The sequence below is a fragment of the Cyprinodon variegatus genome, unplaced genomic scaffold, assembly GCF_000732505.1.
Source record: "Cyprinodon variegatus isolate N-32 unplaced genomic scaffold, C_variegatus-1.0 Scaffold143, whole genome shotgun sequence".
NCBI lineage: Eukaryota > Metazoa > Chordata > Actinopteri > Cyprinodontiformes > Cyprinodontidae > Cyprinodon > Cyprinodon variegatus.
In genome coordinates, this window is record NW_015150596.1 from 479,420 (window position 1) to 495,077 (window position 15,658).

Here is a 15,658-nt window from a genome sequence, read left to right on the forward strand (position 1 = left end):
CTCGGCTCAGTTTTTTAAGGGTAGTGTAAACGGGGTAATAGTTGCAGACTGGCAGGGGGGTGAGCATCTAGCCAACCGTAAAATGACACCAGCGGGTGATTGAAACTGGACATACTGCACTCACCTTCTGTGGGTGTCCTGGCCATACGATAATCTGTTACTGGAGACAGAGACACGGGATAGGGTTAGAGGAAAGATTCAGGAGAAAGGTTCACAAAAATTGTGAAGCTGATAGAATTTAATTTAAGAGCCTAAAATATAGGGGTCGCACATTTTCAGTTCCATTTCCCTGCAGTTAATAGAGCTAGTGATGGTGCGTAGCACTTTCTGCTTCATGTCACCTTCCTGTACAACAGCAACTCATAGATCTTTTTCCAACTATCAGGGACAGCACCATCAAAAATGCACCAACAAAATTATTTTAAAGTGGACCAAAAAACCGCAGAGTCACAAGGCCTAGTGATCGGCTTATTGCCAGGACATCAAGAAATGCTGGACAAGTGCTGAGGAGACAGAAGGAAGAAAAATGTTTCTCATTGCTCTAAGGCCTGGAGCCTGACTAATATTATCAAGGGATCCAAACAACATAAAGTGTGTAATCTCTTATGCAGCACAAGAGGATGGAGATCTGTCATATCTGTTATTGTCCTATAAACACAACTAAGAGCATTCCACTATGATATGGAGAGTAGAAAGGAAAGCAGTGCTCATGGAGCGTGACAAAGACCTTATTTAAATATTTCATCCAAAACATGTTAAATTTCCGGACTGTTCAATGTAATAAACTTAAGCCAGTTAAGGCTAACATAGAAACTTTAACCTAAACACTTAATTCTAATCATACTTACGTGAAGCAGTGATTTCGGTCACCCTGATTTCATTACTGTTTCTCTCTAGGCTTTGCATCTTAATGCTGTTTTCCAAGACATCCAAAACCCGCTCCTCAGATACATCTGGCACGAGCTCCAGGCTGGTGACTGGAATATCAAACTGGGACCAGTAATAGGCAATAACTCCCTCACTGTAGTTTAGAGATTAAAAGGGGAAAAAATGACAGATTTTTTAATTTTTTTTATTTTTTTGTATTCTTACAAGGAGAAGGGGCTAATATTGTGCACAATACAAGGATTTATGATTTATAAGAAATTGTTTGACCTCCTTTTACACGATAAAAATGCAATATATCTAATTCTTAGGAACTTCTTACCTGAAGGCAGTGACTGCAGATCCTGTGTAAAACTTGCTAAGGATTGGACCATTCTGGTAGTATTCACCCAGCTGTGGTAACAAACAAAAAGGTTATGGCTTATTTCTAAATTTCTTGTACACCTTTTTAATATCCAGAATGGTCCCACGCTTATATGGAGATAATTTTTGTTTTAAAGTAGATTTGTGTCTTTACAGCCACATTTATTTTAATTTTTTTTTTTTTTCATTCATAAATAAGATTTTGTGCTGATTTAAAGTATCGGTGTGTCCGTAAAGCTGGATTTGTATTTTTTTGTATTTGTAAATAACGCTTTATGCTTAACTTTGGGTACTTATAAATGTGTGTTCGAAAGCCAATACAAATATAATGAATTTATGAAAGTACAATAAAAAAAAAATATATATATATAATATCTGATATTTAGGAATTTAAATAGGTTCAGACGCATACAAACTTTTCAGTTCATGTGCACAAACGATATAAAACTCAAAAACAACACAACAGTTAAAACAAATCAAATCAGGTTAGGAATTGTTTTTTGTAGTTTTTCAAGACACACTTCACTCTTTCAGATTCGTGTCTATGGAGTGTTTAAATGTTGGTATAAAGCTGGGTCATTCTAGTTTTATTCGGAGTCAAGCGTTTTTTTTCCACTGAACTTATTTCACTCTATACCTGTGCCGAAATTGCAAAGACGATTTTCTGTGCAAAATAAGAAACCTCAGCACCCCCTAGTTATAAGACATAAACTACATCTACTTTGTACTATTCCATGATTGTTTACTTACATGAAAGTGGCAGCAATGTATAGAACAGATTAAAATTGAAGACATCTGGGATACTATACTTACGAGTGTCTCCATTTTTTTAGCCAAAGCCTTGAATTCGCTGCTAGACGTATCCTCCAGCTGTTGGTCATAATCCACACCATCAATCTTCATATGACCACTGAAAAGCTTCACTAATGGTTTTACGTGCTTGCTTACAGTGGAATCACTATCCTCTTTAACTGAGAGAAGAAAAACACAGTAAGTTATTTGATCAACATAATGCTTTAGGATGAAGGGAAAACTTTAAAAAAAAATGTCCCTTGGTTTTACAGTACGATCGCTTGTTTTGGAGACAGTTTGGCTCTCATGGAAATTAAAACAGCCTCTTGAATCAAGATTATGTTTATGGAGATTTCAGAGGCCTTTATAATCAGCCACTGTTTAAAAGACAAGAAGAGTGCCACAGCTGGTGACACTTTCTCCTCTAGATTATTGAAAGGCAACGTCAGAGATGTCAAATGGGCTAAATAATTAGAAGTTAAAGTCCAAGCCACTCTTATACACTCATACATCAAAGAACTTTGCCTTCACAGCAATGTAAATGACTCACTTTCCATTGTGAGGTGTTGTGCCTATTTAGCACGAAAGAACTCTATCAATTCAAATACATTAATCTGTCACTTCAATTAAAAATATTTGCTGTCAAGTGCCCAAAGTAACCATCCCTGTGTCTCCTCCATTTAATACATTAGGAAATAAACCATCATTACTTACAGACAAAGAACCAAATGAGGAATCCTACAACAGCCAAGAGGACAAAGAGTCCCACAATGCTGCCGATCAGGATGCCAGTCCTCCTTGACGATGCCTTCTTCTCCTTGCTGGTTAGGAACACCATCTGCTCTTGCTGGCCAATTTGGCCCTGTGGAGAAAAAAAAAAAAAGGACTAAGTATAAGCTGTATACATACACACCAATAATTATAGTGAATAAGTATACCAGCATCTAGTCAGTTATTGAACATATCAATATCCATAAACATCTCTCAGCTTTTTAGGGCTGTTGAAATTGATAATGTATCTGTTAATTGCGTTTTCTGATATGATACAATCACCCCAAACCATATTTACCAATGTGAAAAGTTGAGCATTAATGTATTAAATGAGCTAAACTACATGAAAATGGGTTTTTTTCTTACGCTACATATCTGATAGTGAGGAAATGTGACTCTCAATGCACTGCACAGCCTTATCTCAAGAAACAAGGAACATTTCTGCCAATTTTAATAGACAGGTGAACACCTACTCCAAATACATCACTTAATACAACCAACATGAGCTTGGATTTCCCTGCTGGACAAAAATACAGAAATATTGTAAGAACATTATCTAAACAATAATATGTTAGTTTTATTTCTGAAAAGTTATCCCCCTCCTCAAGTCCTGACGTGAAAAGTCTGTTGATTAGAACAAAACATCCCTCACAATGCCAAATAATCTGCTGCCGTTTTGGTTAAGCCAAGTACAGTAGGTGGTATGACAGCAAAGATGAGGAACGCATTTTATGCGCCCGAGCTGCCAATGTCTACCGCCTACTGCTTATTATGTACATGAAATTACGTATTTTCATTTAATGGTTAAGAATCTTTCTATTGCAAAACTATTCAGCAACACAATTTCTTTCATACTCATAACACTGAGGGCCCTGTTACACTTTGCTGATTTAGACAGCCCGACGTCCCAGAATCTCCTAAAACGCTGGCCAGTGTTGGGGAGTAACGATTACATGTAACGATGTTATGTAAATTAATTACAAAAAAAAGAGTAACTGTAATTCGTTACAGTGTTTATTAACTACATGTTCCAGTAGCTTGACCGTAGCGTCGCTGCTTTATTTATCAAGTAATTTTCCTGTAGTGACGTTACTGCTTTCATCAAGTAGCGACGTAGCGTCCACAAACGCTAAAAAAATCCAGGGCATAACTAAGAAATGAAACCAGGTTTTCTATTTTGAAAGAACACAGTTATTCGTTGGACAGTCATGCATGAGCCTCTATTCTGCCTCTTCTGTGTGTATCTCCCAAAACATGCGCATGCGCACGGTAGTGGAACTCAAAGAATGACACACACAGAGCCACACACACAGGATGGAGGAGGAGACAGGAGCAGAGCGAGAAGAGCAGCCAACTGTCCCTTCCACACCGTGGCCTTATCTTCAGAGATTATGAAACTTGTTGAATCCTCAGATTAAAAAAATAAGTGTACAGATGTCTGCTTTGCAATAAAAAAAATAAAAAAATAAATAAAAAACTGTTGTAACCGTCCAGGACATCCAACACCAACCTGAGAACTCACATTCAGGTGTATCACTAATTTCCCTCCTGCAGTATGCAAGGAGCGAAATTAGAGTTTAATAAGGTGACTAGAGATGTCCCGATCCAGGTTTTTGCACTTCCGATCCGATACCGATATTGGCCCATACCAACCTATCCGAGCATGTATTTAAGTTTAAGTTAAAGTATTTAGCCTTAGTTGTAAGACTCATGTTGAAAAGGGTTTTAGTACTCTTGATAACATCTAGCCAGCTGAATTAGGTGAGATTGAATAAAATACAATGATTGGTAACAACAAACTTATCTGTTTATTAAGAGATAAACACAAACTGGACAAAATTATGAATAGCAATCTGAAATTGCACAGTGAACAGTAAAACCGTAAACAGTTAAAGGTGCAAGTATTACTGTAAGTTTTAATAAAAATGCAAAACAGACAAGAGTGGAAAATAGTCTATTAACTTAGAATCAGGACTCTACTCTTGAAAAAAGACACTGCTTAAAAAAAAAAATCAGTGCAAATAATAGTGAACTATTACACAAAAATGCCTTATACTCCCCAATCTCCTCCACACCTAGTCTCCATCTACACATCGTGCAGGATAAAATAATCCCACACGGCTGACATTTTCCCCGCTATCTTCCAATTCACCTGTTTTAATGGTTAGGCCGGGAGACAGACCCAAAAAGACCTGTGGGTGTGTTGAAGGTGTTCTGGAAAATGCGGACCGGATTTGGGGAACACTGGTGCAAAATAGTGGAATGGATTGTTTCAATCGGCAAACTGTAAAATACGGACCGGATTTTTTTTTTAAAAACTGGATCGGCAGTCTGGATCGGCATTTTTACATGCTGTGCCGATACGCATTTTTTTGCCAATATCGGCGTCCGATCCGATACGTGGATCGGATCGGGACAAGCCTAAAGGTGACCGCTGTAGGAAGGAAGTGGTTTCTGAACCTGCTTGTGTTAGTCTGCAAACTGCGTAAATGGTAGAGCCTGGGGGAGGAACAGAAAAGTGTATGGCCCGATGAGAGGAGTCTGAGAAAATCTTACATGCCTGGTGCTGGCACCTCTTCTTGTGGACATCCTGTGATTGCCTGTCAGCAGTTCCCTCTCAGCTTAGTGCTTTTTTAAGGTTCACATTCAGTTCTCAAAAATTAAATGTTGAACATGGGTCAATACTCATTAAAACCTTAAAGTAATCAAAAAGTAATCAAAAGTAATTAGTTACATTACTTTTTTAAAGTAATCGAAAAAGTTACACTACAATTACATTTTAAACAAGGTAACTTGTAACTGTAACGGATTACATTTTTAAAGTAACTTACCCAACACTGACGCTGGCATATGCTAACGTTGCTTGTATTTTTTCAATTTTGGGCATATACATAGTGATTTCATGATGCGTCCAGAACTTACGTCCACTGAAAGCCTAACTTATGCATAACACATGGCAGCGTTATGCCCATGAATTGATCCACAAGCCACTGTCCTAAAGGGAGCAGCGATGTGCCCGGAGGTGCCTGGTCTGCATAAAAAGATGTCTTTGATTGTGATATTAAACTGGCTGCTGTTTGATCACGTGAATCACGTTAAGTGGTCGTCTGGAACACGTCAGATACGTTGATGTACGTTGAAAATGAGTTCTTGATAAGTTACACACAAGTTACTCATAGGTTTTGGACCATGTAGACACCATGACTTATGAGTAACTTACACTTAATGTATGTCAACGATCAGATAACTTACCGGTAACTACTACTGATGTATGGCATACGCTGGCGTACTTGCCATATGTCGATGTGTGCCAGCATTTTTCAGCATTCTTCAGCGTGCTCATGACTTATACAAAACCTTCCCATAACTTATCCAATGCATACCAGCGTTTTTGCCAGCTTTTTTTGTGCGTCAGGCATACGCTGGTCTAAATTGTCATGGTGTGAGAGGGGATTTACCATCAAATGCAGTATGGCCAAGAAAAGATGTTTATTTCAGTGCTTAACTGTTTATTATCTGAATAAGCTGCCAGCTGATTAATATGCTCCTTGGTTGATTGCATCACAGTGTCGTTTAAAACTGCACTCCAGGAAAGCACACCTTGAAGACGAAGCTGGTAACAGGACCTTGTCATTAGGATGTCCGTGTTAAAAAAACTTGAAGAGTTAATATGTCCTGTTGATGATGCAGGCAGCTTAGGGCTGAGCCTCTGTCGTTCCAGTATGGCAGTTGAAAGAAATGCGACAGTTTGGACAAATGTGCAGGGACAAGCTTTGGCAGGACACATTTTCTCAGAATCTGTTCTGAAACACTGATATGCCTAAAGGCTTCATTATGTTTGACACAAGTACCTCCCTTCCTGAGAATGAGAGCGTCTACAGCTTTTACCCTCCATTAGACTTCTCCACTTGTAGCTAATATTCTGGCCAGCTTCAGGGTGTCATGTATAGCAGAAACTGCAAGCTTGCAACAATGCATGAGGAAGGCAATAGTAATTTGTTTCCAATAGATTTTCAAAGCCTGTTAATTATAGTGATATCTATTGGCTAAAACAAGACAAGGCATATTTTTGTGAAGTATTGCAGACAGGAGCTGTTATAATTTTCCTAAGTAAAAGGTGCAGGTATTCTTACAGAACTTCAGGCAGAATCTTAAATTATGTAATTTGGCTTTCAGGACCTCGGGGACACATCAAGTGTAAATCAAGCTTATAAAACCCTAAAAACTCCCTGGCAACGTGCTTTACATTCGTTCAGAAACTAGGGGATGAGTGAAGAGCTTTGGAAAAATACAAGCAGTGGCTTTAAAAAGCACTTCAAGAAATAAGTTTGTGGTTGATCTCTTAAGTAGGTATAAGGAGAAAAAAAAAAACACACACACACACACAATGAATGAAAAATGAGTGAAGACCCCAGAGTGCCACATGGAGATTCTCTTGAATATTAAATAAATGTGTCAGATCTGTTGCTTGATAAGACGGGGGCTCAATTAATTGAGTCTGGATGATAACTCACGGCAATTAAGGCCCATCCCTGCCCAGTTCACACTACTACACATGCTCTCAAATTGCAATCTGTAACAGCAATCAAGGCCCAGAATGAGGTAAATTATTAGATAGGGCGTCAGCAAGTTCCCAAACGTTCTTCTCCATCAATCATCCTGATCAGGGTCTAATTTTACCATTATATACACACCTTATCATATCCCACTCTACTCTAATTCATAGACTTACTATCTCTGATGTAAACTTTGAGAAGTGTCGCCTAAAAGTTTTACTTAAGAAGATACCACAGCATGAGTGCATGAAACTAGTTTTCATTTCCTTGTTCCTCTGTGGTCTAACCAGTCTGACAAGATGGTAAGACTGCAAAAAAAAGGGGGGAAATAGTTGCTTTGACTTGTGAGTGAGATTTAGACATTCTCCTATAGATCTCTCATATATGACATGCCAATACTTAAACATAGTGTTTGCCTTAGGGTAAAATCATGATTTTCCTTTTCTTCTCAATTTAAGCTCCCACACTCCTGTTTCTCAGCAATACATACTTCTATCATATTTTTTTTCTATTTATTTAATCCCTTATTAAACGATGTGTAGCCATTTGCATTTCTACTGCGATTATTGCATGTCACCTCTATTGTTCTTGCAGTGCTGCACTTTTAAGGAACATGTTTGTAAGTGCCCTTTAAATGAAGAAGACACCAACATCAACAAAATATTTTTTTTAAAGTCAATTCCCAACATCGCTGAGGTGTGATACTATATGTTTTAATGTATTTCATCTGTATCACTGGAAACATTCTATCATACCTTGATAAGTGTCATGGATTAAAAGTGTGTACTGTAATGTAACTACTACTAACAATACAAATCATTGTAACTAACATTTTAATTATTTCTGATAACCCCTGACCCTCCTAAGAACAAAAACATTAAGTCAGCTTCACAACCCACTGCTTATCTGACATCCATCAGCTCAGACATCTTCCATCGCAGAGAGGGAAGAATTTTAACATTTTTCAGAACTTAACACTTTGGTAGTTTGATTTCTGTATATAATCTGCCATAAACACTTATGATTTCCAATATACAGAGATGTATAACTCTCATTAAAAGACAGGATATGTTGCTCCCTCTGTGCTTTTTTTGTATTTTTGTAATTTAATAAGGCTGTTTTAAGGTATCTCACTGCCAAAGACAAAATACAAGTATAAAGCTGCCAAAAATGCTAAGGGACACCAAGTGTCAGAATAATCCTATTGATATATGACAAAAAGAGGAGTTGAGACAATGAAACTTGTATATATTTATCACAAATGGAATCTTCTTTTTAATGTTCAGCAATGTCAAAATTTAAGGATTTTTTTAGTACTATTTTCTGGCCTAAGTACATAACAGTCACCGAGTGTTTAGAAGTAGTTTGTCTAAATGTACCTGAGGCATATTTTTTAGCAACCTTTGGGGCTGAAAAATCTCCAGATCCGTTTTAAAGATTAACGCCTTCTTCGATAGTGATTGCAGCATTTGACAATTGAACCACATTGATTTCTTGGAACTGAAGCTTTGATTTATTCACCTGACCTAACCTGCTATGTTATCCAACTTCCAATAACTGACGAAAGGTTTTATTATTTCCCCTACAGACAAAAGAGAGAAGTAGTAAATAATTTGTTGAGGTCTCAGACTTGCCATTTCTATGTATTCCAGTTAGGCAGATTCTGCCCTATTTTACAAAAGTGCTAGTTCTGCAAGCATTTTTTTTTATATTTTTATTTGAGTATAAATGGTATGGAAGTAAAATCCATCAGCCCTAAAATCAGTTCAGTACTTTGCAAAGATTTAAAATGTATGAAAGAAAAAAAGCTCTCGGCTTTACTAGCAGTTGTTAAAATGCAGCGGCTCCAAACTATGTCAACTAAATACAACCAAGTGACAATACTAGTTGTTCTACATTTATTTCACAACCAAGTCTTTCATCACAGCTGGTTCCTGGGAGTATTCTAATCCAAATCAACTGAAATCTTATTCAGCTCGTATACAGATTTTGAAACACCACAAATGACTGCTATCTACTGAATACACAAAGCAGAGGCATGCCTCTTATGTAAAATACATGACATTAAATTTGTGTGATTTATTCTTGAGTTTGGTTTAATTTCTCATAAAAAGCAAAGTCAAGTTAAAGAATTAGAATTACCTTACACATTCAAACATATTGATAATATTAACACATTTTTGTACAGGCTGAAAATCAAAACTGTCAAAAAACATACCTAGTAATTAAAACAACTTCTGACTCCACTGAGGAATAAATTAGGACATCCCATAGCTCCCTAGCTGGTTTCAACAACACTTTTCACATTAGTTAGAGGGTAAAAACATCAAGAATCTGCATTCTGAACAAGGCTTAGCCCTTTTTAAAACTAAGACATTTAGCAGTGTGTGTGAACTTGACTGTTGGAGCCAGTAAACAGCAGGGTGATATTGTAGGACCATACTGAGGCCCTTAGAAGGACGTTGCAGCAGCTTAAAAGCCTGGTCATGAGATTTAAGAGGTTCTTGAAATAATTTGAAATCAGCCGCACATTGAAAAGGTGCGCTTCAAACACCATTCACTTCAAAGATGTAAAGATGTAAAAAATGCAAAGATGTCACAGCAGGCTTGCCACAGTTGATGAGAAAGTGCCTCTACCATCTAAGTGCATCCTTTCATATCTGAGAGGAGCTGTAGATTGACTTCTGGTGAATGGAAGTTTAAAAGAGATTTTTTTTTCTCAAATAAATAAATAAAATAAAGTCCATACTGAAGATCACTAGAGAAAACACTGACAAAGACTGAATTCTTTGGGCATCAGAGTGGATGACAGGTTTGTTTTAACCAAATAACAGTTTTCTAGACACACAAAAAATAAAATAAATTTACATAAAAGCCACTCCAACTGTGAAGCATGGGGATGTTTCACAATCTGGGAATCCTTTTGCTACAGTTTAACAAGGCCAGTTAAACATCATACCATGCAACACGTATCTTAATAGTGTTTACCTAAAGAAATTTAAGAGAATGACGATCCAAAATATACCAGTGTATCAGCTAATGGGCTGGCAAAGAATTAAAAATTGAGAACTCCTGGGTCCAATCCCAAACCGTCCCCTAAACTCCCAAGCATTAACTTCTAATTTGAGTGTTACTGCAGAGGCTCCACCCCTACAAGGGCAGTCCCAAACAATGTAGTGGGTAAAACAAGTGGACCATCCAGCCCTTAAATAGAGGGTCTGCTTCACTCAGACTCGCTGGAATTTGACAGCAACTGTAACTGCAAAAGAATTTCAGAGGAGGCATTCAGATCTAAGTTCACCTGGTTTGCTGCATTTTTTCACACGGACACACAAGACAGGTAAACAAGACGATATTAATTCCAAAAGGGAAGGTCATCTTTGAAATATTTTCATTTGACTGATTAGAATTATTTTTAAGAAAGAGGCAAATGTTTGATTACATGTCATCCTGCACCACATAGCTTTAGCCATGCACATGGGATGTCACTGTGTTGCCATAGCAACAACTTATTTTCATATCCAGTGGAGGTAAGGGGTCATCCAATTCTCATTTACCCCCCCCCCCTTCAATCCAGGCAACCTAACAACTGTGAGTGTGACTTCATTGGGAGTGATACTACATAGAAGAGGCAGTGGATAGGGAGCGGTTTGGGGTTGGGCCACGGAGTGACGAAAAGCCAAGGAGAGACATGAAACATTCTGCACGTGCAAGAAATCACTCAAACACTTCAAGGTGAAAATCAAGGACTCTTAGATGGTTACAAGAGGAGGCTTCTCACTCATGATATGCCAGCCAAAGGAGGTCACCCAAGCTATTAGGAAGTAAAGGTGTCCTTACTTTTTCCTCAGTTCAGATCTATTCAGTGTTTGATAAGAACAAAATAGTACCTGTATTGAAATTAATTTAGTTTTCAGACAAGAACAGAAAATATGATTAGATATATGATGATAGTGTTTAACAATTAATTATTGTAGCTACCTTCTTTTTTTATGAATATAATAGGTGAGAGATGTAAATGTAGTAACATATTCACCTTAGTTTTTGTAGTCAGCAAGGCACAAGAAAGGACAAGGTCTCACCTCAATGATCTACAGTACTAGAGGCCCTTTACGAAATCAGCTTTGTTTTTTCTGTGAAACTGGACCATAGATAACAGTACTCATTGTGAGAGACCAGTTAAACCGAGTTTAATTTGCTTTTAAACTGTTTAATCATTCTCCTGTTTGAACTGTTTGCATGGAGCTGTCAGCTAAATGTTGCCCCACCCTTTGATTTCAACAGCACTCACCCAAAACCTTAATGATTTCCTAAACTTAACACAGGTAACTCTGGATGTTTATATGTTCTTCTACCCTCTTCTTATTCAAGAGTTTCTCATGAAACGAATTATAAGGGGAGAATACACATAATCTATGCATGTCCCTGAACAGATTGGCCACTAGGTTAAGTGGGCAAAACTTAACCTAGAATTTAAACAGGAACAATGCCTGTTTAAATTCTGAGCTATAAAAGGCTTTATACTGAGGCCATTACTGTGCCTTTGTAATGTGTGACTCCTTTGCAGTTTTGCTACTGACACCACACCGGGACACTTTGTGGAAGAACAATAACAACAACACATTCCTTGCTTGTATAGTGGCTTCCTAGAGGCTCATTGGGGTTTCTAAGAAAGAGTTGAATTCAACTCTGCCTGTACACGCCCTACAGTGTCCCATGTAAGCAACTTTGTAGTAGGAAGGTGTTTGTTTGATTAAAAATAAAAAAGTGGCTTCCATGTTTCGTTTGTTCGTCATTGAAAATAGAATTAATCTGTAAAGAAAAGATCCCGTTAACTCGTATTTATAACAAAATATCTGATGTACCACAGGGAAGCTGCAGTGTTGCTTGACACCATTAGTGTGTGAATTTGTGTGGGAATTGGTGAATGAATGTAGTGCAAAGTGCTTTGATGTTTTCTGATTTAAAAGGGTGCTTTTCTAAGTAAATGAATAAATAACAGTCTTTACTAGCAAATTTTTGTACATTCAAATTAAATGTGTCTCCTAAATTTAAATCAATGATGGCTGCTGTGCATCATCATGTGAATGTTCTCAGGTTCAGGGACCGAAAGCGGCCTGCTAAAAGATTTGAACCCCGGGAACGTACCGCCTTCTCAGAATGTTAGTGACCTGCTATAACCAGCAGTTTGTGACTCATGTCACACAAGGGTCGCTGTGTGTGTGTGTGTTTGGGGTGGGATTTATACGGTTGATGCAGCCTCAAAAGGAGACAAATACTTTTTCTTAGANTGTCACTGTGTTGCCATAGCAACAACTTATTTTCATATCCAGTGGAGGTAAGGGGTCATCCAATTCTCATTTACCCCCCCCCCCTTCAATCCAGGCAACCTAACAACTGTGAGTGTGACTTCATTCGGAGCGATACTACATGAGGCAGTGGATAGGGAGCGGTTTGGGGTTGGGCCACGGAGTGACGAAAAGCCAAGGAGAGACATGAAACATTCTGCACGTGCAAGAAATCACTCAAACACTTCAAGGTGAAAATCAAGGACTCTTAGATGGTTACAAGAGGAGGCTTCTCACTCATGATATGCCAGCCAAAGGAGGTCACCCAAGCTATTAGGAAGTAAAGGTGTCCTTACTTTTTCCTCAGTTCAGATCTATTCAGTGTTTGATAAGAACAAAATAGTACCTGTATTGAAATTAATTTCGTTTTCAGACAAGAACAGAAAATATGATTAGATATATGATGATAGTGTTTAACAATTAATTATTGTAGCTACCTTCTTTTTTTATGAATATAATAGGTGAGAGATGTAAATGTAGTAACATATTCACCTTAGTTTTTGTAGTCAGCAAGGCACAAGAAAGGACAAGGTCTCACCTCAATGATCTACAGTACTAGAGGCCCTTTACGAAATCAGCTTTGTTTTTTCTGTGAAACTGGACCATAGATAACAGTACTCATTGTGAGAGACCAGTTAAACCGAGTTTAATTTGCTTTTAAACTGTTTAATCATTCTCCTGTTTGAACTGTTTGCATGGAGCTGTCAGCTAAATGTTGCCCCACCCTTTGATTTCAACAGCACTCACCCAAAACCTTAATGATTTCCTAAACTTAACACAGGTAACTCTGGATGTTTATATGTTCTTCTACCCTCTTCTTATTCAAGAGTTTCTCATGAAACGAATTATAAGGGGAGAATACACATAATCTATGCATGTCCCTGAACAGATTGGCCACTAGGTTAAGTGGGCAAAACTTAACCTAGAATTTAAACAGGAACAATGCCTGTTTAAATTCTGAGCTATAAAAGGCTTTATACTGAGGCCATTACTGTGCCTTTGTAATGTGTGACTCCTTTGCAGTTTTGCTACTGACACCACACCGGGACACTTTGTGGAAGAACAATAACAACAACACATTCCTTGCTTGTATAGTGGCTTCCTAGAGGCTCATTGGGGTTTCTAAGAAAGAGTTGAATTCAACTCTGCCTGTACACGCCCTACAGTGTCCCATGTAAGCAACTTTGTAGTAGGAAGGTGTTTGTTTGATTAAAAATAAAAAAGTGGCTTCCATGTTTCGTTTGTTCGTCATTGAAAATAGAATTAATCTGTAAAGAAAAGATCCCGTTAACTCGTATTTATAACAAAATATCTGATGTACCACAGGGAAGCTGCAGTGTTGCTTGACACCATTAGTGTGTGAATTTGTGTGGGAATTGGTGAATGAATGTAGTGCAAAGTGCTTTGATGTTTTCTGATTTAAAAGGGTGCTTTTCTAAGTAAATGAATAAATAACAATCTTTACTAGCAAATTTTTGTACATTCAAATTAAATGTGTCTCCTAAATTTAAATCAATGATGGCTGCTGTGCATCATCATGTGAATGTTCTCAGGTTCAGGGACCCAAAGCGGCCTGCTAAAAGATTTGAACCCCGGGAACGTACCGCCTTCTCAGAATGTTAGTGACCTGCTATAACCAGCAGTTTGTGACTCATGTCACACAAGGGTCGGTGTGTGTGTGTGTGTGTGTGTTTGGGGTGGGATTTATACGGTTGATGCAGCCTCAAAAGGAGACAGATACTTTTTCTTAGAGACATGTAGATCGGTGCCTTTAATATATATTGGTTAGAAATCCTAATAACAAGTGAGGCGCCTTTACAGAACCAAAAAGAGAAAAAATATATAGTAAACTGGCTGCTGCCACACAGGCTGTGCAATAGATGGGAACAGAGCACAGGAAGAAAAGAAAAAAAAAAAAAAAGAGTACTCTTCAAATAAGGAAAATGTTGCTTGATAATTAAGTCAGATTATGCATATATTTATTTTGTTTGTGCGTGTATTCACTAAACAACATTGGAAATCTCTCAAAATTCAGAAAGCAAATGCCATTACCAAGAGGGCATAATGTCTCTTAATACTTTAATTAAAAATAGGTCATTATGATTAAAACTCACAATTACAGATCTGACACAAATTTGGATATAACCAATTATATTGATAGAGACCAATCAATCTTAAGCCAAAAGTTAAATTTCATCTGGCTTTATAAGGAAATAATTAAAAAAAGTTAACTTTCAGACTGTCGTCCTTGTAAGAAGAGATCCAGTGTGTTTATGGAAGGATAGGTGAGGTTCCAGGTGGAATACCGGAAGTTCAGCAGTGACAAAAAACTGCAGCTACAAACTGCTACAGAATAAATATTTCAGACTCGTTTCCTCTGAAAACCAACCAGCGCGGAGCAAACAGATATTTAAACGTGTTTCAAAGTTATTGTCCAGGTCTCTCTTGTTATATATTTCATCCCAACAGGCTACCTGGCTAAAGTAAAGGAAAAAAAGTCTCCACTTACGTGATATCTGGCAGAGCTCATTTCAACAGACAGGCGGAACCTGAATCCAACAGGAAAAACTCTGCAGCTTGTCTTCTACCTTAAACCAACACTGCAGTCATTAAAAAACAAACAAAACAAAACGTAGTCCTTCGGAGGTTTATCACAATCTTTTCCTAGCGAACAGAGAGCTTGAAGCCGCCAGAAGAAAAACCTGTTGCTCACACGCCTTGAGCATAAGCCCCGCCCACAACACCTGCCGTGTACCTGGCCACCAGAAATCCCTGCCTGTCTAAATTCAACTCAGTGCAAATGGATCAGAATCGTAATAATGCAGTGGATGACATTGATGTGAGAATTGTGTGATTAAGATTTTAATCAGTCTTCTATAACAAGTACTTTTAAGCTAGATAATATTTCTCTCTCTCTCTCTCTCTCTCTCTCTCTCTCTCTCT

At 37.8% G+C, this 15,658-nt stretch overlaps 1 protein-coding gene across 1 annotated transcript in view; it reads right to left on the reverse strand.

The window, feature by feature from the left end:
- LOC107086094 (suppressor of tumorigenicity 14 protein homolog) overlaps window positions 1–15,432 on the reverse strand; it is a 34,610-nt gene extending 19,178 nt beyond the window's left edge. Inside the window, exons 1-6 of the mRNA XM_015376850.1 lie at window positions 15,225–15,432; window positions 2,755–2,902; window positions 2,062–2,219; window positions 1,208–1,278; window positions 849–1,021; window positions 125–160 (exon numbers count right to left, since the gene is read on the reverse strand). Of these exons, the coding sequence (XP_015232336.1) occupies window positions 125–160; window positions 849–1,021; window positions 1,208–1,278; window positions 2,062–2,219; window positions 2,755–2,902; window positions 15,225–15,245 (607 nt within the window). The 5' untranslated portion in view covers window positions 15,246–15,432. The remainder of the gene's footprint in view (window positions 1–124; window positions 161–848; window positions 1,022–1,207; window positions 1,279–2,061; window positions 2,220–2,754; window positions 2,903–15,224) is intronic.
- Between the last annotated feature and the right edge of the window lie 226 nt (window positions 15,433–15,658).